The 24,406-nt window shown below is 40.1% G+C and overlaps 2 protein-coding genes across 3 annotated transcripts; one reads left to right on the top strand and one right to left on the bottom strand.

Annotated features, from left to right (window-relative positions):
* Nucleotides 1-226: 226 nt before the first annotated feature.
* LOC119917793 (dipeptidyl peptidase 2-like) lies at nucleotides 227-3,913 on the top strand (the record flags this gene model as incomplete). The annotated part of the gene is made up of 5 exons (XM_038738213.1): nucleotides 227-343; nucleotides 985-1,141; nucleotides 3,470-3,534; nucleotides 3,621-3,691; nucleotides 3,793-3,913. Coding segments are annotated over 5 exons (522 nt in total), but the record flags the coding sequence as incomplete, so codon positions are not given.
* A 573-nt stretch (nucleotides 3,914-4,486) lies between these two features.
* On the bottom strand, nucleotides 4,487-24,349 carry LOC119917792 (endoplasmic reticulum mannosyl-oligosaccharide 1,2-alpha-mannosidase-like). Of its 2 annotated transcripts, none has more exons than XM_038738211.1 (13): nucleotides 24,220-24,349; nucleotides 22,759-22,867; nucleotides 22,360-22,472; nucleotides 17,068-17,201; nucleotides 16,877-16,986; nucleotides 16,465-16,644; nucleotides 15,975-16,123; nucleotides 14,473-14,661; nucleotides 12,389-12,579; nucleotides 10,843-10,963; nucleotides 10,196-10,390; nucleotides 9,806-9,937; nucleotides 4,487-8,907 (listed from the first exon to the last, which is right to left on the bottom strand). In XM_038738211.1, the coding sequence occupies exons 1-13, from the start codon at nucleotides 24,322-24,324 to the stop codon at nucleotides 8,701-8,703; spliced, it is 1,935 nt and encodes a 644-aa protein (XP_038594139.1). In that variant the 5' UTR covers nucleotides 24,325-24,349; the 3' UTR covers nucleotides 4,487-8,700. The 2 variants fall into 2 exon arrangements, with proteins under 2 accessions (XP_038594139.1, XP_038594140.1); XM_038738212.1 differs by having other exon boundaries at nucleotides 22,360-22,463.
* Between the last annotated feature and the right edge of the window lie 57 nt (nucleotides 24,350-24,406).

Raw genomic sequence — 24,406 nt, 5'->3', positions numbered from 1 at the left:
TGGAAAACATATAATTTAAGAAAAAGAGTAGTTTGGAAAAATAACCATACCATATTTAATGATTTTGCAACAAAAGGCTGATTAGGGCCAAATTTTGCCTCTGCCTAGGTAAACTGCTGGCCCAACTTTCGTGGTATTTGGACAGACCTGTGAAGATAAGACCTCTCATCCTTTGCACAGTAAACGATTTTCCTTAACTTGTATTTCTAATTGCATTTTCGTGCAGGGATTGTGTACAACTCCACAGGTGCTGAGCTGTTTTGACCTGTACAGTTTGTATTTGGAGTGTGCTGATCCCACTGGCTGTGGACTGGGCTTCGACAGCCTGGCCTGGGACTATCAGGTACTCCAACACCACCACCAACACACAGCATTAAGTACTTGCATGTAATCTGATCAAAATGTCAGTATATGATAATTTCAGGTTGGTATCAGTCAACTCAACAATTTAGCATCTGGAGGAGTATGAAGTACCTTCTGTTGTATTTGGTGTAGGTAGATACACCTGATCTGTTGATACCAGTACCAATAGCATTTAGTCCTGGTTGAAATTCAGACATACTAGATATGTACATTTATATTTTGTACACTTCACGCTCATGGAGAACCACCTCACACCTGCCTTCTGGTGTCTTCTGAACAGGAAACCTTCATACAGGGATAGTTTCATTTTGTCTTGAATTGATGTTCTTCCTGGATGATTGAGGTGAATCATTTGTAATGGAATAACCACTGAAAATTGTTATTGTTATCCATTACAATGGAACACACAATGCATTCTGAGTTTTGACATGTAAATGATTTATTTAAATAAAATGGTAATGATTTAAAAAAAAAACATTACAATAAAGATTTTTGTTTTGTATTTCCATTTTTGATGGATGGAATGTCATTGACAAAATAAATATCCCGTTCATCTATGGTGCTTTATCTTCAAACTGATTAGCATACTAACACTAACCCCTTCTTCTGTTCTGGTTGCAGGCTTGCACAGAAATTGATCTGTGCTATGAGAGCAATAATGTGACGGACATGTTTCCTCCCATGGGCTTCACTGAGACAGACCGTGTACTTTACTGCTCCAAGCGCTGGGCTGTGGTTCCACGACCAGAGTGGCTCAAAACCCAGTTCTGGGGTGATGGTGAGCACTAGATACTACTAAGCACACCATACTGTCCAGAAATATCATGGTATCAAGAGGTGTAATCTAGAAATTGAAAGTAATGGGATTTGGGTACATTGGATCTGTTCCAATACACACACTTGTGATATTTGTAAGTCAGTCAGATGTGTTTTGTTGTGTTTCTTCATTAGGATGTCTGAGCCTCACTGTGCAGAGTGATTGCTCGTTTATCAACATTCATGTGCTGTGGTGGACAGGGGGGCAGGAGGAAAGACAGTAGCACAATGATACGTGTGCCACAAACATTTTGTACATCTAGGTCAATTGTGGTGTAGGGGCTTTTGTAGGGGCAGTTTTGCGAGAACCAAATGACAAATTAATGTACATTTTGGCCACTTCTTACATGTGAGTTTTAGAGCACCTTTAGACCGTCAAAAAAGTGATTCATGTGGAAAAAAACAGTAATAGTGTCCTCGGGCCCTAACAATAGATCTATAATAATTGTGGCATTGGGTGTCGAGCAGGAACACGGGGGCAGCAGGAAGCCCACAGATCCATACCCCACAGCTCTGGAGCCAGAAACACCTGCAGGAAGCAACAGAAGGAGAGAGGAGAGGGACGAGAAAGCACACACAAAGCAGACTAGGGGAGGGAAGAAGTCGAGTTAGTAACATGCATTAATGGGACAAGAATGCATACAAATGAAGAGGGAAAGGAGGAGAGAGGACCTCATTTCAGGACTCACCTGAACTATAAGCTTTATCAAAGAGGAAAGTCTTAAGCCTACTCTTAAATGTGGAGATGGTGTCTGCCTCCTGAACCCAAACTGGAACCTGGTTCCACAGGAGAGGAGCTTGATAGCTGAACACTCTGGCTCCTAGTCTACTTTTGGAGACTCTAGGAACCACAAGTAACCCTGCATTCTGGGAGCGCAGTGCTCTGGTGGGGTAGTAAGATACTACGAGCTCTTTAAGATAAGATGGTGCCTGACCATTAAGAGCTTTGTAGGTAAGAAGAATGATTTTAAATTCTATTCTGGATTTTACAGGAAGCCAATGCAGAGAAGCTAAAAAAGGAGAAATGTGTATTTTCCTGGTTCTTGTCTGTACATGTGCCGCAGCATTGTGGATCAGCTGGAGAGTCTTAAGGGACTTATTTGAGCAGCCTGATAAGGAATTGCAGTAATCCAGCCTAGAAGTAACAAATGCATCTAGATTTCCTGCATCATTTTGAGACAAGATGTTCCTGATTTTTACAATATTATGTAGGTGAAAAAAGGCGGTCCTTGATGATTGTTTAATGTGAGAGATAAAGGATATCTCCTGATCAAAGATAACTCTGAATTAATATTTTGTTAATATGTAAATAGTATGGATCCTTGAAGGGAGACATGGGAGAGTATTATGCTTCTCAATAGCACTTTTTTGTGCTGAAAACCCTAAGTATGTTATATATTCAGGCTATGGGTTTGAATTGGTGCAACTTACCAATAGTAATGTGAAGTCTGTGTCCAATACGCGAGGCAGAAAGTGTTCCCTTCAGTCTGTGCACAATTACTGCTCCTGTCTGATTGGGGAAGAAGGTCTGAAGGCATTTGCTGCGCATATTCCAGTCGTCGATGAAGAAGATGGTGAAGCAGTCCAGTGATAATGATTAATGTCAAATCATTTTCTTTCAAGCTTAAAGGCTGATTTTTGCTCCTTAGCCCTACCTACATTCATTGGTAAAGCTTTTTTTCAAGAAATATGCATGAGTAAAATAAAGTAAAATCTCAACAAAATAAATATCTTAATAGAAAAATTTTGTGCTAATGTGTTTGTGATGCAAATTAATTAAATCATTTATTGCACATTTCTATATTGTCAAAAAAAATATATCCTGACAGGCTATGCATGTGTGCAACATATACAGGAGAATTAACCTAACGTGTTTGATGGCGGGGGAAACCCACGCAAACGCAGGGAGAACATGCAAAGCGCAGTCATCTCTTTTCAAACAAAAGGCTATAGGCCCATTCTTTCTTCCCCTGTTTTCACCAGTTCTCTTTATTTATTTCGTAACTAATGTAAGGGCCACTAGCTCTTTATACAGTTTATATTAAGTAACACACATGTTCTGTCTTTTATTTGCAACAAGATAGGCTTATTTTTAGAATTACTGTTTTATCATGGCAATGACGGAATTGCAAAATCCATGTGTGGCACGTCATCACACTGATGAGGTCTATGACACTGGTGTACTGCCCTTTCCTATCATGGAGGCACTCTTTTATTTAGAGAGTCACAGAAACTGTGGCAGTGAAAGACAGGTGGTTTTTGTTTCTGATGAGCTTTCCCCTTTCTACAGCCCTCTCTACAGCCAGCAACATTATTTTCTCCAATGGAGATCTGGACCCATGGGCAAATGGAGGGGTAAGAGATTAAACCAAGAAAGTACACTTAAGTAAACCGTGAAGTCACTGCTTTCAGTCTAAATCAATCAGCTCTCTGCTGTACAGGTACGCAAGTCCTTGAGCTCCTCACTAATAGCTGTCAACATTTCTGGAGGAGCCCATCATCTGGATCTCAGGTACAGCAAGCTGTTAGCCCCTGGAGAGTAGTCCTTTACTTTTTTTTTTTTTTTAAACTCTCAAAGCAAAATCTAATTTGACATTTTCCTGTTTTATACAGAGGGTCTAATGATGCTGATCCAGTGTCAGTTATCAGTGCCAGGAAGATGGAAGCAGACCTCATTGTACAGTGGGTGAAGATGGAGCGGACCAGATTAAGACAGTCAACTTAAAAGCACGGATCTGAGTGTCTCAGGACTGAACATAAAACCAGTTATTTCTTTCAAATCAAATAAGTCCCTTCTAATACAATTGTACCAGAATTCATCTTCAAGTTGTTGCTGGCCCACAATACAATACACAGCAGGAATGGAGGGTCAGCTTACATCTGCTGAATATTAAAACTGATCCTGGATGGTAGTGATAGTTTAATGAAAATCATTAAACTACAAATCATGTTTTGCATTGTTCATCACATTTCAAGATTCTACAAAGGCAACAGGATTACAAACAAACATGCCCACCGCCATTTTCTCAAGTTTCACTGATTTATTTTTTTTTCAAATTGCTTGTTTTGTCCAACCAGCAGTCCAAACTCAAATGTATTCCATTAATCATGGAAGATTATTGAAAAACAGCTTCTATTTACAGGAGGGCCTGGTCCAGAAGCTGGAACCTATAAATCTGGACGTGTTAGCTTAGAAAAATTACAAATCATCTTTAAGATCCATGAAGTCAATCCAAATACAGTACAATATTGCTTCTACTGCAGACCTGCTGTGTTTCCTGAGTCAATCATCGACACAAATGTTCTGTTTCTGTTAATAAAATGTTTAATTTTTTTTGTACAAAACTAAAGCTGATCCAGCGTTTATTATACACCAGGTGACAAAACATTTGTTTGAAAAAAAAACCCCACCAGACTTCAGACTGATGTAGGACATGTCAGGTCTGACACAGACAAACTGCAGTTTGTAACAATGTCTTTGAAACATTTACTGGATTCTGATTTCTACTTTTCAGAAAGTCTCCAGGAGAGATTCTGGTCTGTCAACACCTCAGCACAGTAAAGCTGAAGACACTACACTAAAGATATTCTTTAAGTATCAGACATCCCCAAACAGGCATATCCAGCTTAGACCCACTTTCATTGGATTCTAATGGTGACTGGTTTTGTCTGTCAGCCTCTTCGAACCTGTCACAAGCTGTGTAAAGACTATTTGGGTAAAACTGTGGCAGTTTGGAACACACTGAGCAGTCAGGTGAGGATGATTATGCTGCATGAGTGGTTTCAGTATTTCTGTAAACATTTCTCTCACTAACACCATCTTCTATTTACAGTAAATCTAATAACGTGAACATGTTCATATGTAATTGCATCAGTATTTGCAAATGCTTCAAGACCAAAACGTTTTAACTGAAGCCCGACCGATACAGATTTTGACCTCACCAAGATAACTGTTTAAAAAAAAACAGTTTAAAATTTTTTTTTACTGTTATATATACTACTTTGAACAAAAGTACAGTTGATTTTGTCCGCTGTGTTTTGTGGTAGATTGCCAACAGGGAGTTGCAGAGTGCCTTCTCCTGGACAAACTATGCTACGACAACACTCAACATTATTATGATGATTGTCATTTACTGGCAAAAACGGACATACCAAGTTATCTGCAATTACCTCATATCGGTTGGGCTCTAGTTTTAACATGTTTGTCTATGACAGTAACCCAAAATAATAGGCAGTGTTTGTTCACACAGTAACAAACTTCTTAAGCCCTGGAAAAAAAAATAATTCAGTACCCATAATTCATTTGGAGCCCTGTAAATGAAGGAGTAATCCTCCCAACTATACCAGCTGCTCCAAGATGGAGCTTTTAACTTTTCAGCTATGTGAGTTAAGTTTATAAATGCTGTATTTCTCTTGCACTTGATATGATGGTCTACATGACGTTTGAATCTTTCTATTCTGGCAAAAGTACACTTTTGCCACTTTACATTCTGGTGGCCACTGTAAATTACTTTATGATGAAAACCAAAGTTTTATGCACTGATCATGAAGACTAAATAATGATGTCTCTGTGTGCAGCCTCCTATTAAAAGCAGTCTGCTTGGTGGCTTTGACTAAACTATAAGTGAATCAGTCACTTAAGTCTAAATATAGTAGTGTTAGCCTTCAAAACTCTCACTAGCGAAATTGTTATCAAAAGCACAAAAAATCTCCTTTGTGTTTTCCTGAAAGAGGCGGCTTTGGAGAAATGGCTTTTCATGGTGAAAGCCCATACAAAGCAAACCACAGGGCCGATTAGATTTTCAACATATCTTTGGCTCAAAAATACTGCTGAAATACATCCAGGGAGGGACCACACAGAGCCCTTGTAGGCAGGATTTAAATGCACACTCTGGTAGAGATGAGCATTATGTAAACCTAATTTCTCTAAAATATCAATCCTTATTTCACTGTTCTACTGTAAAAGCAGTGATCAGAGTAACCTTGTACTGTAGGAAATGTATGCACATGTACAAATCTCTGGAATGGATAGAAATGGAAACGAACGGACAGTTGTCTGAAGCAACGTTAAAAAGGCATAAGTGAGACAAGAAAACACTACAAAGAATGTACAGCATGAGCTTGGTCTCAATACAAATTCTTAAAAAACACCTACAAGTAGAGCTATACGTAAACTAGTAATATTTACATGAATGACTGCAAGCTGTGGCTACAAAAAACAAATGCACAAGAGAGCTCACTGTATTCAGGTAGCTGCAATTATACACTACAAATCAATATATTATGCTAGATTTATATTTAAAAAGAATTCATTTCTTGAAAGGAAAGCAAATGTACTCTACACCAGGAAAATGGCAAAATTATAAAGACGCAAACATTAAGGAGCAGCTGCTCAGCACAGACACATGAACCCATGGGGGTGGCCTCAAAACAAAAGCTTCACAGTTCATAACTACATCTGGAATCATCAAACCATGATCATCTGATGCTGCGTTCATGTCAGTGGGAATAAACTGAGTTTAACTGAATAGCAACTATGGCCCGACCGAAGGGGGATTTTTAAGATTGATAACGATTTTGATACTTGAGGGTTTTAAAATCTGAAACATTGGCCGATATTCTTTTCATAACGGATGTTCTGTATCATTTGTTATGTGTAGTTATGAGAACTCACCAAGATAACTAGTTTAAAAATACACTTTTTTTTACTGTCAAAAATAGTACTATATGATTGCTGTGTTTGTGGCGAATACCTGATAGACCATGATTAAATAAAGATTTATTATTATGCATTTTCAAGTTTTGAATTAAAGCAATGCTAGAAAAAGATTTAAGAAAAGTCACGTTTCTCTGCTCTGATTGGTTGTAGGGCTGGACCGGTATCCAACACAAACTGGCATATGAATAAAGATTCTGTTACTGCATTGCCTACTTTCCTTCCTCAAATGTTTTCAGAAACATTTTAGTGTACTGTTTACCATAATTTGACCACATTTGTTACTGATTGGTTGTAGGTCTATTGAATTGCGTCCAGAGGCATTTTGGTCTGTGCCCATCGATAACGCCCCTTGGAAATTTTAAATGAACGGAGAGGTTCCAGTCTAATGCCAGGCTACCTCTACAGTTTAATTAGGGGAAAATGTACATTTCTCTCTCCTCTGGAGTTACTGCTTACTTTTCAGATTAAGATTTTACATGCAAGACAAACATACTATAAAACTTATAAAATATGATGCGTTGTTACAAAAACTGCACAGCATTTGAAAGTAGGTCAGCTCCACTGGATGCAATATTAAAATGTTGGGTACCACTAAAGTATGTCTTATTAGGGATATTAAAAAAGGGTTCATACATTGTAATTAATGGATTTATTAAAGCATTTACTAAGACATCTTAGATAACTGGTGAAAATGGAAAATTTAAATTGTGCCTCAAGAATTCACCAATTCATTTGCCATGTCTTCCCTGCACACTGAATAACACAGCTAATAATTGCCCCCTTATATACAGCTTTTGGGTTTCCAGGTTGAAGACAATAATTCGGTCCTTCATATGGAGCCATGAGTACTTTCACTTTTAATATATTTGGCAGAAATATTTCTGTACTTTTACTTAAGTAAAGGATCTGAAGGCTGCTCCCAGCACTGCTAAACAGAGATATTTCATTGTAAAGTCATATTTCCTATATGACATGAACGCAGCAGGACAGCAAATACATGGACAGCATAAGAAAGAGGACATTTGAGGATTCAGAGCCAGAGCCCTTGTTGACTATATTACACACAGTGTGATGAGTAATTAGCTTTTTCTCATATCCCTGCAAAAGTCACACCTATGTACAGACATGTCAGCGGAGCGGTCAGGCTGTAGATGCAGCAGGCAGGGGTTGGTTTTAGTTCAGACAGCTGGTGGCTGCTGTCAGGAAACGATTTGCTACGAAGGCAGCCAGCCTGCGGTCATTCCCAGCTCTGGGGTCAGACCACAGGGGCAGATATTGGCTTTGTTTCATAAACGTTTAGATGCAGTTTCAGAAGCATTTACACTTTAATAAGAATACAACTGCAAAAGCTCAAAACCTTCAACTGAAAATATCAGTATAAGCTTTCAAACACCTATCAGTCCAACCCGACACTCCTCCTCATCCCGGGAACATGAGACTGAGAAATCTTCAGTTCAGTCACAATCAGGTTTTTCTTTACTGCTGATGGGCAGTCAGGACAGAAACCTTCCTCTGCTTCCAGTATAAACTCACTACGAAACCACGCAATGAAATCCACCAGGCAAATAAATAAACAAACCACGAACTGAACCAGGCTCCTGTCATCAGCTCATAGCGAACAGTTGATTCGATCAGTGAAAAGTAGGCTTTTTTTCCCGTCAAGGTTGTTGTTTTATCACAATATTCAGTTACTGAAACTGAAGACGAAGGAATTCTCTTGGTATTAAACCAACCCTGAGATATTTGTCTTGTTTATACACAGTTTTATCTACCACTGGAATTCGTGTGTGTGCGCGCGTGTCTCACGCAGTGGAAGGCCATATAGGCAGGGGGTGAGCCTCAGTGTTGAATACATACTGGTCGAGGCTAATGAGGTTGGGGTCATCTGAGAATAGCAGGTACAGATATTTCAGGGTTTCTCCCAGGAAGAAGCTCTCCATCTTGTCTCGGGGACTTGGGTAGTCTGGGTCTCGCACATTATTGATGGAGGTGTAACCACCAGAGGAAACCTGAGGAGAAAGGAACAGGGATTTGTCCACATTAGATTTTAGAAAGATTACAGATTGAGAACCTAACCCTTCTCCTTTGTAAATGAGAGACAAACACAAGTGAATTATTTGGAATAAACTGTGAAGGGTATTTGTTAGTTAATACATGGGAGATTTGTAGTTCCTAACTTTAACTCCTTTGACAAGTTTTTTGAGAAGGCAATAATTAACTGCTTAAATAAATAATTACACACTGGCCCGTCCATACCTGCTGTTAGATATTAAACAGGAAAAAGAAACACTCAAGCAGAAGGACACTGAGGGAAGCAGTGCAGGAAAGATATGCCTTTTGTCTTGCCCTGTGGGGCTATATATATGTACATTTACTTACTTGAACTACTAGCTGACTGTAGTTCTGCACGGATAACTAAACTCAGCCTAATGCATAACTGCGTCTTTAACGAAACATCCACAAACAACGTGAAGCGAGTATTCCGCACGGCCTGATTACATATAACGTCAATGCAAAGATGCAGTTCCCATCAGGCGGTGCAAATGACGCAAACACGCGGAAAATCGCTCCATTTAAGTTGTGCGAGGAAGACCCAGCATAGTGGAGGGAGAGAGCTCGACTGACAGCTACAGAGTGACTGGGAGCTCTGCATGAGAGAGCCGGGGGCAGCACAGAGGCTGTATAGATATCTGAATAGATGTGGATACAGACTACAGACTTTTCCTTACTTTCTTGCATTTTCCATATGGTTTATGCCAACAGGCTGTTTAATATGGACTTAATGATAACAGATGTTACCAATCCTTATCGTGTGAGGGACGCAGACAGCTCTGCATTAGACTGCAGACTGATTCTTAGTTTGTCTGATCCACACAGATCAGTGTAGACAGCCTTCATCCTACTAACCTTGGTGTATTTGTTAAAGTTTTGGAGAATCTCCCAGCCCCAGTCCTGGTACTTGTGGTCCTTGGTGAACCTGTACAGGTAGAAGAGACTCTCAACTGTCTCTGGTCGCAGGAGGTTGTGTCTGTCCGCAAGCTATCACACAGAAAACAAAAGAAGACAAAATTCTGAGTTTCAACATCTGCTTGATTTAAACTCTCTCTCTTCCTAAATCATTCATGATTGTCCCATTCTTCCCAAACATCCTCAGTTTTGTATGCGAGTTGTGTCATGAGTGGGAAATTTGGAATGACACAAGTTTGTAGGTACTAAAGTATGTTATTAAAAAGGACACTGCTGCATGATTAGACGCGGACACGCTTTACCCTCTCCTGCAGCGCTGTCTCTACCTACCTTCACGTCGATGTCTCGGGTGCTGCCCTGATGCATGTTGAAGTGGACGATCTCTGGACTGAGGCCCGTCTCCATCTTGACATACATCTGGTAACAGGTCTCCATCATCTGTTTGGCCAGATCCATGTGATCGGTAGGCAGACCGTTGTAGGCACCAAGTGCCAGAGTGCCTGGCAGGAAACACACTAGATGGTCCTGAAAAAACCCAACCGGGAGTTAACAGACAGCTTATAAAATATTCAGATTACATCAACTCAGCTCAGAATGTTTGTCCATATTTTAAAATAGGCACAAAACCCAAGAAATGAAAACATGTTTCAGAAGTGTTTAGCTCTTTGTTTCAAACGCCCACTAAGGCCCACTGAAGCCAGTTGTTAGCGAGGCAAATAAATGTACAGTGATGTGATTTCATGTAGATCCATGAAGAATACATGAATGTACAGTTCATTACAATCTTTCAACACCACATGCTTTTAAATGATCTCCCTTACTATCAATACCAACTAACCCTGACTGAACAGACTTGGACCACCTTGGTCAACAAGAGGGAACATTATAATGAATTTGCATTTGACAGGGTAACAGAAGGTTCACAACTAAGATTAAATTAGTACTGATCGGTAGGAGAACGTTGAGGAATTACTGACCATTTTAGGGCTGAACTGTCCATGGGAGAGCTCTCCAACAAAGGTGAGGCCATTAGGTGAAGACTTCTGCAACAGGTTCTTCTTTACACCCTCGATTGCCTGCAGATAGTCCTCCAAGAGCCTACACACACACACACACACACACACACACACACACACACGCGCAGACAGAATCATGCAGCAGATGATTTCTTCAAGAATTAATTGAGTGAACATCGAATATATTCCCCTTTAACTCCAACATACATGCCAACTGATGTAGTACAAAACCCAGAAGTGACACAAAACAGTTTAAAACAAAAACATTTCAGATATTCAAAGCTGCCTAATCTAACCCTCAAGTGGTGCTGAGTGTGTGCATTGTTGTTCCAGTGTATCCATCGTTTATCGGTCCCACTGACGCAGCCAAAGTAACTAAACACTGCTAGTGCTGATAGAACAGTATAAATACTTCTAACTTTATTTTAAAAGCAGACCTATTATGCTTTTATGTCTTATATACAGTGTCACAATGTCAGATGTTCATGTTAAACATGGCCAAAGCTTCAAAAAATGAGGTAAACATATTTAAAAGAAATCCCTTGGAGACAGAACCTCAGATTTCCTGCTGTTCTGAATGCTCGGATTTCAACAGGTTTTTCTACTCGCCGCTCTGTATGATGTCATACGAAGCCGGTTTTCCATTTATGGTAATTTGCCTGCAGCCTGGCAACACATATGCTCAGTCTATCTGTACCTGCAGCAACATCAGCCTGGTAAACATGAGCATCTACAGCTCGTTTCAGACAGAGGCTGAAATGAGGGCCTGCCTGAAGGGCCAGTATAAGATACAAAATGATTTTTACATTGAGCCATGCAAAGCTTCCATGCAGGAGTCACAGCACCACAATATAGGGCTGGAAATGCAGTATAATAGGTATCCTTTAAAACACCAGCCAGTGTCAAATGCAAAGTAAATATTGGCCGCTTTTAAATCAATGTATCTGGCAGAGATACACCTAGAGCTAAAACATTTAGTTAGTTAGTCAAGTGAGGTAAAAAGAATGGACTATTTGAAGGATTCATTATTTTACTGATTTTCCTAATTTTCTGGTTCCAGCTCAAAAATGTGAGGATTGGCTGCTTTTCTTTCTCTTGTATGACAATAAAACAAATCCCTCAGGGTTTTGGACTAAAGTCTCTGAGAAACTGACACAACTTTTAGAAACAAAAAATTAATAGAGAATGTAATTAGCACATTAATGGATACTGAAAATGATCAGTAGATTAGACATATGGGACTAAGATGTCCAGATTTGTCCCTAGTTAGCTCAAACTCCAAAAACACCAGGTTCAGTACTTACCATAATGCAAACTGATAGCACCTTTAGTCAAACCCGGAAACTGTTTAATGTAAACTCTGGAGGATGTGTGTTTCATTATGATGCATTAGCTATAATGAGCTAAGTTTCAAGTCTGCGGATTGATTTTAATAACTACTAAACTAAATTTATTTATTCATTCACTCATGTGAAAGTGAATGCTGGGAATCTTTAGTCCGACTTACTGGTTCTCCTTCTTGCCTCCCTGTATCCACTGTTTCAGCAGGTATTCATAGTAGCTGTCTGCTCTGGCTCCCAATGTGTAGATGCCTTGATGCGTGAACTGTCCATTGTTTGTGTTGATGAACATTGGCACTAGACCGTCCAGCTTGCCGTCCAGCTTGCGGACCTGTTCCATAACCTCAGCCACAGCAGCCTGGGAAAGTTAAGAAGTCAGGATGAGTTAATATATGGGGGGTTTTGGAAAATTAGCTTGACAGAAAAATAATTGTAAAATATCAAGAACACTAATTATAAATGCCTAAACCCACACTGACTTGCCAATTGATTTAACAATCAGCACAACATACGTCTAACACTAGACATTTTCCTGGGGGAAGCCCCCCCGTATAGTACCCTACAGCCGAAAACACACATGAATAAATTATGTGATGGAAATCAGAAATACTATATTGCTATTACTACAATAAAAAAAATGGTTGTATCATTTGATATCGATAATTATCAGGATAAATGTGAAATCATTATTTCTTTCAAGTTAAAGGCTGACTTTTGCTCCTGAGTGAAAGCTGAAGATGGTTAATTGTGGTTTTAAACTTTTCTTTATGGTCAGAACAAACACTTGATGACAAACACTGATCACTTCGCAAATCTGAGGTAGAACACTCAAAAATCTTAAATCTTGCAGTATTAACAATTAACAGAAATTTAAGCAATCCTAGCATTATTTACACCCGCCTGCAATGTTGTCCAGTTGTTACAATATCTCTGGAAAGGGTCAAGGCCTGGTAACAGCACTTCCAGGTGGGTTGTACGGTCCAACAAAGACCATTATTAGTGTGCGATCATGTCCTTGTTGTATTACCAACGTCTCCTTCCAGTTAGTCAGTATGCCTGCTTGGAGGGGGTTGTGATCATAACCCTGTGCATATTAGCCCATAGTCTGCAACTACAGCGTTGCTCACCATCCATATACATTAAATAACCACAATAAATCTGTATACACTAAAGCTGAAGTCCATTTTTAACGTTTCTTTTAGTAACAATTACATTTTCTTGATTATCAGTGAATTCTTTATTACTACAATTGACCCCAAACAATGTTTACATTTTTCAGAAAATCTGCAGTAGATTCTATCATTCTGGGCAGCAGTAATGACTGATGAACCTGGTCCATGCGTTTTGTTCCTGTTACCAAATGACTAAACAGGACTGGGTTTGGGTGCTGGGTGCGTAAGATTCTCAGACAGAATCAGTTTTTACGTGTCTTCTCAAAATTTCCTTTTAAGGAGAATCCTTGCAGTTCTGTGGGCTAAGACACGTACCATGTTAACAAGACTTCTTGGGTTCGTATGTGGCCCATCTCTTGTGACCCACGAATTTATTAGCCTGCAGTTGACAGCTAGCCACAGTCCGATGGGAGAGATGACCATGGCTGCTGCAAGGCAACGAAAGCAGCAGCTGATATCAAACCCAGTAAGCATCAATGCATACAAGATTATTTTAGGAAAAACACCCAGTCTAGACAACAAGTTCTCCAATTGTGTACGGTCTATAGCTACATGCTACTTGCAGCTCGGCGAGGCTGTAATGCTAATGACAAAAACTGAAGACAAAACTACTTGATGGATAAACCATTGGTGAGACAATTTAGCACCTCCTAGATCTTACAACAAAGGGAGCAAAAAAACCCCGCTGTAAAACGTTAACTTGAGGGTGGCGCCAGAGGAAAATGCTATGTTGTTAGTATTTATCCCCTCAGATTGTTGCACTTCGTGTTCTCATTGGCTTCAGCTGTAATTTGCCAGCCTCAGTTGTGCTTTCAGCTTAACGTAGGACTAAAATAATTACTTGAGTAATCATAATCTTCACGAAATGCCAAATTCATGCTGCTTCAGACCAGTTTAAAACAGCAACTGCAGATGGGATGTGGTATCAGTCAGTGCTGTTGTGCAGTGCAATGTTATGTAACAGCACGACATCAAGTTGTGTCAGCACTATTACAAATGGAAAGTTGAGCCTAAGTGCCGATCTTAAAACTCTCTGGGCAGACTCTGGATCAGCGGGGCCATATCCCTTGGTCAATTACCTGGTACTGTGGTTCCTGGGTGAGGCGGCTGAGCTCTCTAAACTCCAGCTGGATGCTTGTAACCTCGGCCACAGTGCTGTCCGAAGTCCAGCGAGGGGGGTGGGCCGTGCCTTTCCCGATATTCACATCAGAGTAGGGGATCTTGGACGGGGTGTTGAAGGCTGGCATCAGCCTGGAGCCTATGTCTTTCTGCAATGAAAGAATGCAGATTACACGCAGATATTTGCAGATGAAAGGTACTGAGAATCTCAAATTCAAGTGTCATTCATGACTGACTTTAATTACATATGCTCCGTGTTTTGAAATGTGTAGATGTTCTGTTTCTGTGTCTTATTTGATATAACTTCACTATCTTTGGGTTTCTAGAGAATTTCTGGGAAAAACAAGCAATCTGAAGATTTCACCTTGGGTTTTATTTCATGAAAATAAAAGTTAGTTGCACCCAGGGGTGGAAATTAACTTTTTGGCTCATCTGCCAAGGTGGCTAGTAGATCAAAAGATCCACCGGCCAAGTGTATTTTTACCGACCAAAATGATAAATTGCCTTTTGTGTCACATATACATTTGTTTCTGACCTATTAATTGAGATAATAATATATTATGTCAAATACAAACTTAAAGAAGACCCAGAGTGAAATTTGAAGCAAAATTATATTAGTGTTATCAAATGTACTTAAAACATAACAGTCAATTGTTTTATAAACTTACAAGATGCTTATTAAATCATTCAAACTTAAATCTTATCACTGCTCACTCTTGCTGCTTATCATTCAACTTAAACCTGCTCATCAGACTGCTCACTTTCTACAATCAGTCTCTTCTGGCCTCCTGGTTCTGACAGAGTCCTGGTGCCACAGCATCACAGCTTTTGTGGGATCATTATTTTTTTTTTAATACAGCCTCTGGATCAATCTCCTTGATCTCTGGGGAGGACAGCAGGACCATTAGAGGGTCTGACAGTGTGTCAGACACTGACTGGACCACTAACTACCCAGCTGAAAGCTAAAAACACTCCTAGTAAAACTTTTGTAATTAGCTCCCTAACACTAGCTTTCATGCTGCCTTATTTCATGGAGGTATAGCTTTCCAACATTTGGCCGCCAAACGGCAAATCCACCGCCGCATTTGGCTGGTGTTAATTTCCTTCTCTAAGTATTTCTACATAAAAAATAATTGCATTAATCTTTAGACTTGGTCAAAGTTTCAGCAAACAAATTCAACCATTCCTCCGATTGTTGAACCCTCACACACATTTTACACTGTCTGCTCCCGAGTCAAATGTGGAGGAAAATAATAAGGCCATGAAAGCACACATGTGGATAAGTTACAGTATGCGGTTTTCAGAGTTTCTGGCAATGGTAGATAAAATATATCTTCCAACACTTTTATCCACTTCAGCAAAAACAGAAACAACCGGTATTTGTTAAGCTGGGACATGAAACAGCTGGGTTCACAAAAATAAATACCACAGTTGTGTAAATACTGCATGCGTGTGGACTCACAGCTTTGTCTAGAAACAGGATGTCGCCGGTCAGGTGATAGGCACTCAGCAGGCCTCCCAGGATGCGGATGGTGCTTTCAAACAGGTTGACATCTACATTCTTGTTGAATGTGAGCTCTGTGGCCACCCACGCCTTTGCTTCTTCAAACTCTACAACACAGCATTACACAGATTTGGGAATAAATACAGATTAATTTATAAATTCACCAATATAATCTGAAATTTAATTTTAATTGTTCCTCACTTCAGCAATCCATTAAATATGCTACTTCTGACGGAACTTTCAGGCTATACAGAGGGGATAGTGTAACACAGGAGTAGTGTATTTAGATCTGTTGTGGAACATCCTTAACATACTGATAAATGACGGAGAAGTGGTTTATGTAGCAAGAGCAGCCTGAGAAGGTTTTATCTGAACACACATATTTCTATAGCAATGACCTAGTCAAGTGGAAGACATTCCCAGCTGGAAAGCACAAGGATCAGTCTACCTTCTTTAAGCTGCAGGATCCACATGGTATCCAGGGCATCAATAAGCGTCAAACCCAGGCCAAACCACTCGCTGTAGGACTTAGACAGCGGCCTGAGCTCATCGTGGCCCCAAGCAAAGTCTTTATAACCCTTCCATGCATGTCTGAAAGCTTCACGCACTGCCTCTGGCCTGCTAGTTTCTGTGACACACAATATAGACAAGATAACAGTTTATTATCCCATCCAAGTCTACAGAGTGATTTGGAATTCGACTGTTGCACTTATAAGTTAGTTGATAAGTTGATACATTTCATGGTCTGACTCAAACACAGTCAAACCTCCTAAAAACTGAGACCCAATTGTTTTAATTTTGTTGAAAGTGCTCAATGGAAAACTACTATTTCAAGGTGATTAAAAATAACCTGCAGATACCTGACTCTTTTGATGATTTGGCCTTTTGGTCAGCAGGTGAAACCTCCTTACTTTCCCCATCCTTGGAGCCTTGTGTGGCCTGGTCATTGTCAATCACTGCCCCACGCCAGCTGAAAGTCACAGAGAATAAATCAATAAATAATACATATAAACAAAACTAACTTTAGTTGTGATCACTCTCCAAGCCTCACCTGATGACGGCCCCCTCCGGCCCTTCTTTCTTGCTGCCCGCTGCCTTTTCTTCAACCACTGTATCTGATACGTTTCCATTCTTCTGAAGACGATTCTGAAGGACAGGTGGTCCTCTCTTATTGGATAATTTCCTCTGGGCAAATGGTGACAAACTATTAACTTTTTACTATTAAAATTTTCACTTCATGTAAGGAGTTGTTAGGAAAGAAAAGCAGATTGATCCACATTATAGGTAAATATTACGCACACCCCCCCCATTCCTAAACTGCAGATACTAGAACTTAATTAAAGCTATAGAGCCTGACCTATATGGGATTTAAGTCCGATGCCGATTTCAATATTTGACACATGACATAAGCAAAGATTATCCCTAATATTTGTTATGTTGAGACCTCACCAAGATACCATGACATAACGCAGTATAAAAATAAACTTTTTCTATTGTTATAATAGTACTTTGAACAAAAGTACAACAAAATGTTAAAGTTTTGACAAAGTCAAATGTATAATACTACAGAAAACATTTTACAAATATCTAATTAAATTATTAATAAATTAAATAGTGTATGTATTGTGAGGGCCAGCTAAACAGAAACTATAAAAAAATATATCAATATACTACTATGACTTACAATAATAATACCATATATCTAATCTCATGTCACTGCTATAATATTAATGGTAAACAGGGCTCTCCTGAATAGGCAAAAAAAATTATATATTTTTTTGTCCTGAGTTTACCTACGTTATTATCTTACATATAATCTGCCACAATTACTACTTTCTACTATGTAGTACACACATCTAGTTTATAGATAAATAACTTTGTTTGGCTGGAAGCCGTGTTAGTTAGGCCTACTTGTTCAGCTCCTGTTTATTTAAGTCCCCTCTCATGTCCAACGTACCGACTGCAAGACAAGCAGCTCGCAGATATATTTGGAATATTTTATACAATACAGTTTAACCGCTCAATTAAGTCAGTGCTCCTCTACTGACACATGTGGCATTAGCCAGCTTTGTGGCTAATTTAGCAACGAGCAGCGTCAACTGCTGTAAGTGAGGTTTAAGAATATTTAGAAGTAATGAATTAGAGAGAAATAAGAGGACCATTCGCTAGAATTGTTCCAGAAATAAATCTACAATCACGTTTGTCAGCAGAGTAACCGCCACTCACCTATCATTACCATAACATTAATCATACTATTGCGAGCCTGGAGAGGGAAGTGAAAGACAGGAGGGTTAGGAAGTCTGGTCTGGTCAGAGGAGAAGTGATGGGGCTATTTTTATTATTATTTAAGTCATGTAATTGACATGACAACTGACTAACTCACTGGGAACACTGAGTGTGAGAGCTACCAGGAGCTACTCTTCGTGGCCCTGGTAGGCTGCGGTCAGCTGATGTTTTGTTCTGTGGTGCTGCAGTGTTTTGAACAAAGGAACTGCAGCGTTCCCTCTGGGGGGCAAACTATGCAACACTCATACCATGAGGGAAGAATCTCCGTTTCTCTTTTAATAGTCATATATTGGCTGTTATAAATGCTGATGCAGATATATCTGCAAGAAGCTTATATCGGCCGATAATATCTGCAAAACGATTAATCGGTCGGGCTCTATTAAGCTATATGTCTATCGGTGAAACCAACTGTCAACATGTCTATGAAGATTCTCAGTCATCCAGGTCATAGTTATCTAACGAAGGTTAAAGTCAAGGGCAACTGGACTTGGTTGAAGATACTGGAAGAGCACAGCCCTCAACTCCTTCAGAGGAACAGCACCGAGCCACTGGTACAGATATGTGGACGACACCTGGGTCAAAATTAAAAGCCAGGAAGTGCAAGCCTTCACAGAACACATCCACTCTGTGGACAGTAATATCAAATTCACACGAGAAGATGTTCACAACAACAGTTTGGCGTTCCTGGACTGCGCTGTACACATTGAAGAGAGAAGGAACAGAACCACCAGAAGGGGGCACTTACAGCCTGTGGATACCCTAAAAGGACCTTTGTGAAAACAGCCGCAAGATCCAAGAAGAACAAAACTACAGGGGAGGAAAAGAAGGTCAAATACAACAACATTGTGATTCCATATCTGTCTGGAGTATCAGAGAAACTCAGGAGGATTTTCAACAAACACAACATCCCTGTGTTTTTCAAACCCAAGAACACACTAAGACAGATGCTGGTCCACCCCAAAGACCGCACACCCAAACACAAGAAAAGCAATCTAGTGTATGCGGTCCAATGCAGTGAGGAATGCACAGACCTGTATATTGGGGAGACTAAACAACCACTACACAAACGCACGGCTCAACACAGAAGGGCCAACTCCTCAGGTCAAGAGGACACTCGTTTGAGGACCACCAGGTGCACATTTTAGACTGAGAAGATGGATGGTTTGAAAGAGGTGTCAAGGAAGCCATCTACACCAGGGTTGAGAAGCCGTCATTGAACAGAGAAGGGGGTCTACGCCACCACTTATCCCCCACTTACAATGCTGTCCTTTCATCACTTCCCAGGAAACTCAACAAACGTAACCTATTGGCCTCAGGTGAAGATACCAACGATGGTCGTTCAGTCTTGGCCACAGGTAGTCTTAACGACTGTAACGACTGTCGTCACAGCAACCAGGAACACTAACGAACCAGCGGTATCGATGACCCGGGCCAACGACCCCACTGAGGTTAAATAGCTGAGTTTCCCTGCCAGTCAGTCAGAACTGAAGAAGTCCTTTGGATGAGGGAAGAAACGTCTTCCAGTATCTTCAACCAAGTCCAGTTGCCCTTGACTTTAACCTTCGTTGGACAACTGTCAACAGATTAATTGCGCAGTGAATACATTTACAAGATGACCTTACAGAATAATTTTTGTTGTCCTAAGTTTGGGAGAGGGAAAATAATAATAATTTATATATTATATATATATATATATATATACACACACACACACACACACTGTATTAAGGAGAGGATGACCGGGGCCATGTATTGCCAGATTTTGGAGAACAACCTCCTTCCCTCAGTTAGAGCATTGAAGATGGGTCGAGGCCGGGTCTTCCAACATGACAATGATCTGAAGCACACAGCCAGGATAACCAAGGAGTGGCTCTGTAAGAAGCATATCAAGGTTCTGGCGTGGCCTAGCCAGTCTCCAGACCTAAACCCAATAGAGAATCTTTGGAGGGAGCTCAAACTCCGTGTTTCTCAGCGACAGCCCAGAAACCTGACTGATCTAGAGAAGATCTGTGTGGAGGAGTGGGCAAAATCCTCCTGCAGTGTGTGCAAACCTGGTGAAAAACTACAGGAAACGTTTGACCTCTGTAATTGCAAACAAAGGCTACTGTACCAAATATTAACACTGATTTTCTCAGGTGTTCAAATACTTATTTGCAGCTGTATCATACAAATAAATTGTTAAAAAAAAATCATACATTATGATTTCTGGATGTTTTTTTTTTTAGATTATGTCTCTCACAGTGGACATGCACCTACGATGACAATTTCAGACCCCCCCCATGATTTCTAAGTGGGAGAACTTGCAAAATAGCAGGGTGTTCAAATACTTATTTTCCTCACTGTGTGTGGGTATATATATATATATATATATATATATATATATATAATATATATATATATATATATATATATATATATATATATATATATATATATATATATATATATACCCACACCTTATACTTACCACATTATTACCATGGCAACAGTAAATGCACTTTTTCTCCAGTCAATTCACTACTACTCTGTTGTTAACGGAAATGCCCTCACAACATCTGAAAAAGTCTTATTTGAAACTTATTTGAAGGTGGGTCTCAGAGATTGACAGCCTTGCGTCAAGAACATAGACTAACTTATCAGACTTAACTTGAATGCATTAGTTTTGGACCATTCAACTCCGAACTGATTCAACAATCTACTCTGTGGGGGAAAGTAATAATCGTTCTTCCAGCGCATGATCGTGTTTTGATTCAGATTGTGCACGAAGAGAAGGGGCTATTCACAGATGGGTCCGTTGCCAATGTGTTTGAGAGTGAGCGTAACAAGCAAAAAAGGCAGAGAAAAATAAGCCAGATCCTATTTACGCTAGGGAGAGGGTAGTTCTGTATTTAAACCCTTCGAGGGTTAATGAGCTCGATTTGGCTGTGAGGGTGACTCCGACCTGAGTTTACTCCGTATTAGAGTCGAAGTGGCAAGGGTCTAGTGACCATATTTACCAATATAGTGAAAATAGGTAGCAGGGCTCCAGACTAACTTTTTGCATTTATTGCACTGGTGCACCTATATGCCTACACCTACCCAAATTTTTCACAGCACCTTTAGTGCCATGACAGTATATTCTAAACTTCTGTTATTCCCCATACACATTGACAGTTATGTAAATGATTGTAAACAGGAAGACCTACAGGTCTTGTCTTTGTTCCATGTTCATCTGCAACACAGACCACAAGAACTGTGATTGGTCGACTTGGTAGCATCCAAGGTAGCTCACAGGAAGTGCTCTGTACTTTGAAGCCAGATCTACTAGGGGCCAAACAAGCGGCTGTAAAAACATGAGTCGACGCAATATTATTTGATCTATCCAGTCTACAACATTTGGAAAGTCTAGAAGAGCTGCATCTACGGTGGTCCTGAGAGGCCAACACACTTCAATTTAAGAAAAAAAACATTCAAATTCATCACAAACATTGTGTGGTCTAAATGTGTTGTGTTGTCGAAGTGTGTTGTGGAAATGTGTTGTGTTGTGATGAATTTGAATGTTTTTTCTAAAATTGCAGTGCGTTGGCCTCTCAGGGCCACCGTATTCACCATTATCATTTTAACCCCATTCAAGCTAGCGGAGGGCCAGACCGGAAGTTAGCCGGCTCACCAGCAAAAGTCATCACAATGGAACACAGAAACCCCACCACCAGTGTTTTGGCGGTGAAATTGCAGAGCGACATAACGTTCAATTTCCCTGATTCACACAGCTCACTCTCCCCATGTACTCTGAAGCTTGACCACTCAATCACATCATTTGAATTTATTTAAAATGTCCCTTTATTCAAATCTCTTTCAAAGAGAGCCAGAAATTTGAAGCTTCATTCGAAAACCTCAGTGGAAGCTCTGAATGTAAAAAACATTCGGTACAACACTACCAACTATCTAATTCCAAACAAAACTCCAACTCTTCACTACAGTCACCTGAATAACACAATCTGTCTATCCAAATATATATTGACATTGAATATAAAACCCAGTGCTTCCCTTCAAAGAAGAGAAGCATATATATAGAAACCTGGGAGGGTTGTTCTGGCAGTGGTGGTGGGCCCTGTTTGAGAGGTGGCACATGAGGGATGACAGGCCTCAGGATGCTGTTACTGTCTGTGTCTTGCTCGCCATCTGTAAGGCCTCAACACACACACAAGCAAATTTAGTATAAAAGCATTACAGTAATGCAGCAACATTAGTTCAATAGTGGCAAGGCTAATGATTACTGAAGGTCACGGGTTAGAAGCCCCAGGATCCCCTGTCAAACTGATAAATGATCAATATGCTTGCCTTAACTTCACCTTTTAAAAAACTAATTATTCTGTTGCCATTTAACAGCTCCAGCTCCTTGAAAGCTCTGACAGCATGCCAGAGACTCAGATTAAAGGGATATCATAAGGAGATGTTTAAAATATAATAGCATTACCTCTGATGTGTTCAGTTACAGCAGGATAGGAAGCAATTCCACAAATAAACAGGAGGACGAGGATGAAAAGGATGAGGCTCCGCTGCAGCCTGGACAGCTGCTTCCATTTCTGTAGGTATGCAGAAGAGAGGAAGATGGAGAATAATGCCAAATTCTATCCAGTTTCTGGAGAATGTCTATGGTACCAAACAAGCAGGTGTCATCACTCAAATCAATGTGGTGCTACAAAGGTGTGAATAGGAAAACTGCTGTGGTGTACTGATCATGTGAGGGGCAGCACAGCTAAGATGATGTCCTTTATGCTTTCTAAAACAAACCATGAACCTAATCATTCACACACCACCACCAAGGCTGTTCAAGTTCTGCTAAGCCACCTGGCAGTGTACATCTTTATACTGATACCGTAACACTTTTGGTCGCATAATATGGCAACATACAAAAGTAGGGGTAATGTTACCACTCTCTGAAGAGTCAAATTACCATGCTGCTAACATTGTAACTTTCCCCATTATGCCAGACCCAAGGCTTTCATTAAAGAATGGATCAACTACCCTATATCATACTTGTACGCATCACCATTCCACCTCTTAACTTAAATTAGTGCAATAAGTACAGAAGTATATGCAAAATAAGTTGCTAAATGCACTATTGGAAATTGGTATCACAACTGCACTAATTCTGAGGAGACCACTTTGACTTGCTTTCACAAATGGAATACATTCCTACATATTTTTTAATGAATAAAGTCTAATATCTTTGGGTAGTACGGGTATATAGATTTTATGTAACATTAGTAAAGTATATCGTTTGCAACAGCTTACACATAGTCATAGAACCGAAGGAACTGCTATCTAAACGCTTACTTATGCAGCGATGAAGATTCGACTGCACATTTGTACCGAGTTGTGTGGCTCATCCACAAGCACAACATTACTGTGTTGCTGCAGGTATGCTGCAGCTGACCAACACAATTTGATGATAAAACAGACAAGAAGTGGTCTGCAGTTATTTTCAGCTTCTCCACAGCTTTTATTCAAAGGATCACAGGATATCTCAAATATGCAACATGCATTTCTTTAATAGATGGAATGACAAATCAACAGAAACTTGAACTTATTAAAGCCTGTGCAATGATACTTTGAGAACTGTTGTATGTTTTGTCATTCCTTTTTGGTATAACTCTGTCCTTAAAAATTTTAGTAAACTCTGAATATTTCACCACAGGCACAACACCCAGCTCTACCTCACAGCACAGAAAAGAAGACCAAGGATTCTTCTAATCCTCTAAATCTTTTGCATATGTTGGAAAGTATCGACAACTAAAGCCAGCACTGGGCTAAAGTGGAACACAATAGCATTGTACTTCGCAGGTCTTTGCAGAGTGGGAAACCAGAGCACCGTCAAGTCTAGAGAAGAAGAAGAAAGGTCTTTCAAAGCAGCTCATAGATGGGGATCACTCACCCTCCAGCAGGACTGCCTCCTCCACTGCTTACTGTTACTGTAGCTTCCACTTCCTTGTCTAGCAAAGCTTATAGCTACATAGTCCTGTCGAGATGGTGGGTGCATGTCTGCGACCCAGCCCTGGAGGAAGAGACACCTGAAAGTTACTAGTGTTAATAAGAGATAGCCGAGGTGGAGAGGGCAAGCC

The sequence above is a fragment of the Micropterus salmoides genome, unplaced genomic scaffold (genome assembly GCF_014851395.1).
Source record: "Micropterus salmoides isolate LMB-PRFRI ecotype aquatic unplaced genomic scaffold, ASM1485139v1 Ms_hic_scaffold_2229, whole genome shotgun sequence".
NCBI classification, from domain to species: domain Eukaryota; kingdom Metazoa; phylum Chordata; class Actinopteri; order Centrarchiformes; family Centrarchidae; genus Micropterus; species Micropterus salmoides.
Note: the sequence above shows the minus strand (reverse complement) of the source record. Positions and strands in the feature narration are given on the sequence as shown.

Excerpts from the sequence above, each read along its gene's own strand:
- LOC119917792 (XM_038738211.1), bottom strand. The coding sequence starts at position 24,324 with ATGCACCCACCATCTCGACAGGACTATGTAGCTATAAGCTTTGCTAGA. Across the intron at positions 22,868-24,219 it reads GGAGGCAGTCCTGCTGGAGG|AAATGGAAGCAGCTGTCCAG; the intron begins GTGAGTGATCCC and ends GCATACCTACAG. Across the intron at positions 10,964-12,388 it reads GGAGGCAAGAAGGAGAACCA|GCTCTTGGAGGACTATCTGC; the intron begins GTAAGTCGGACT and ends GTGTGTGTGTAG.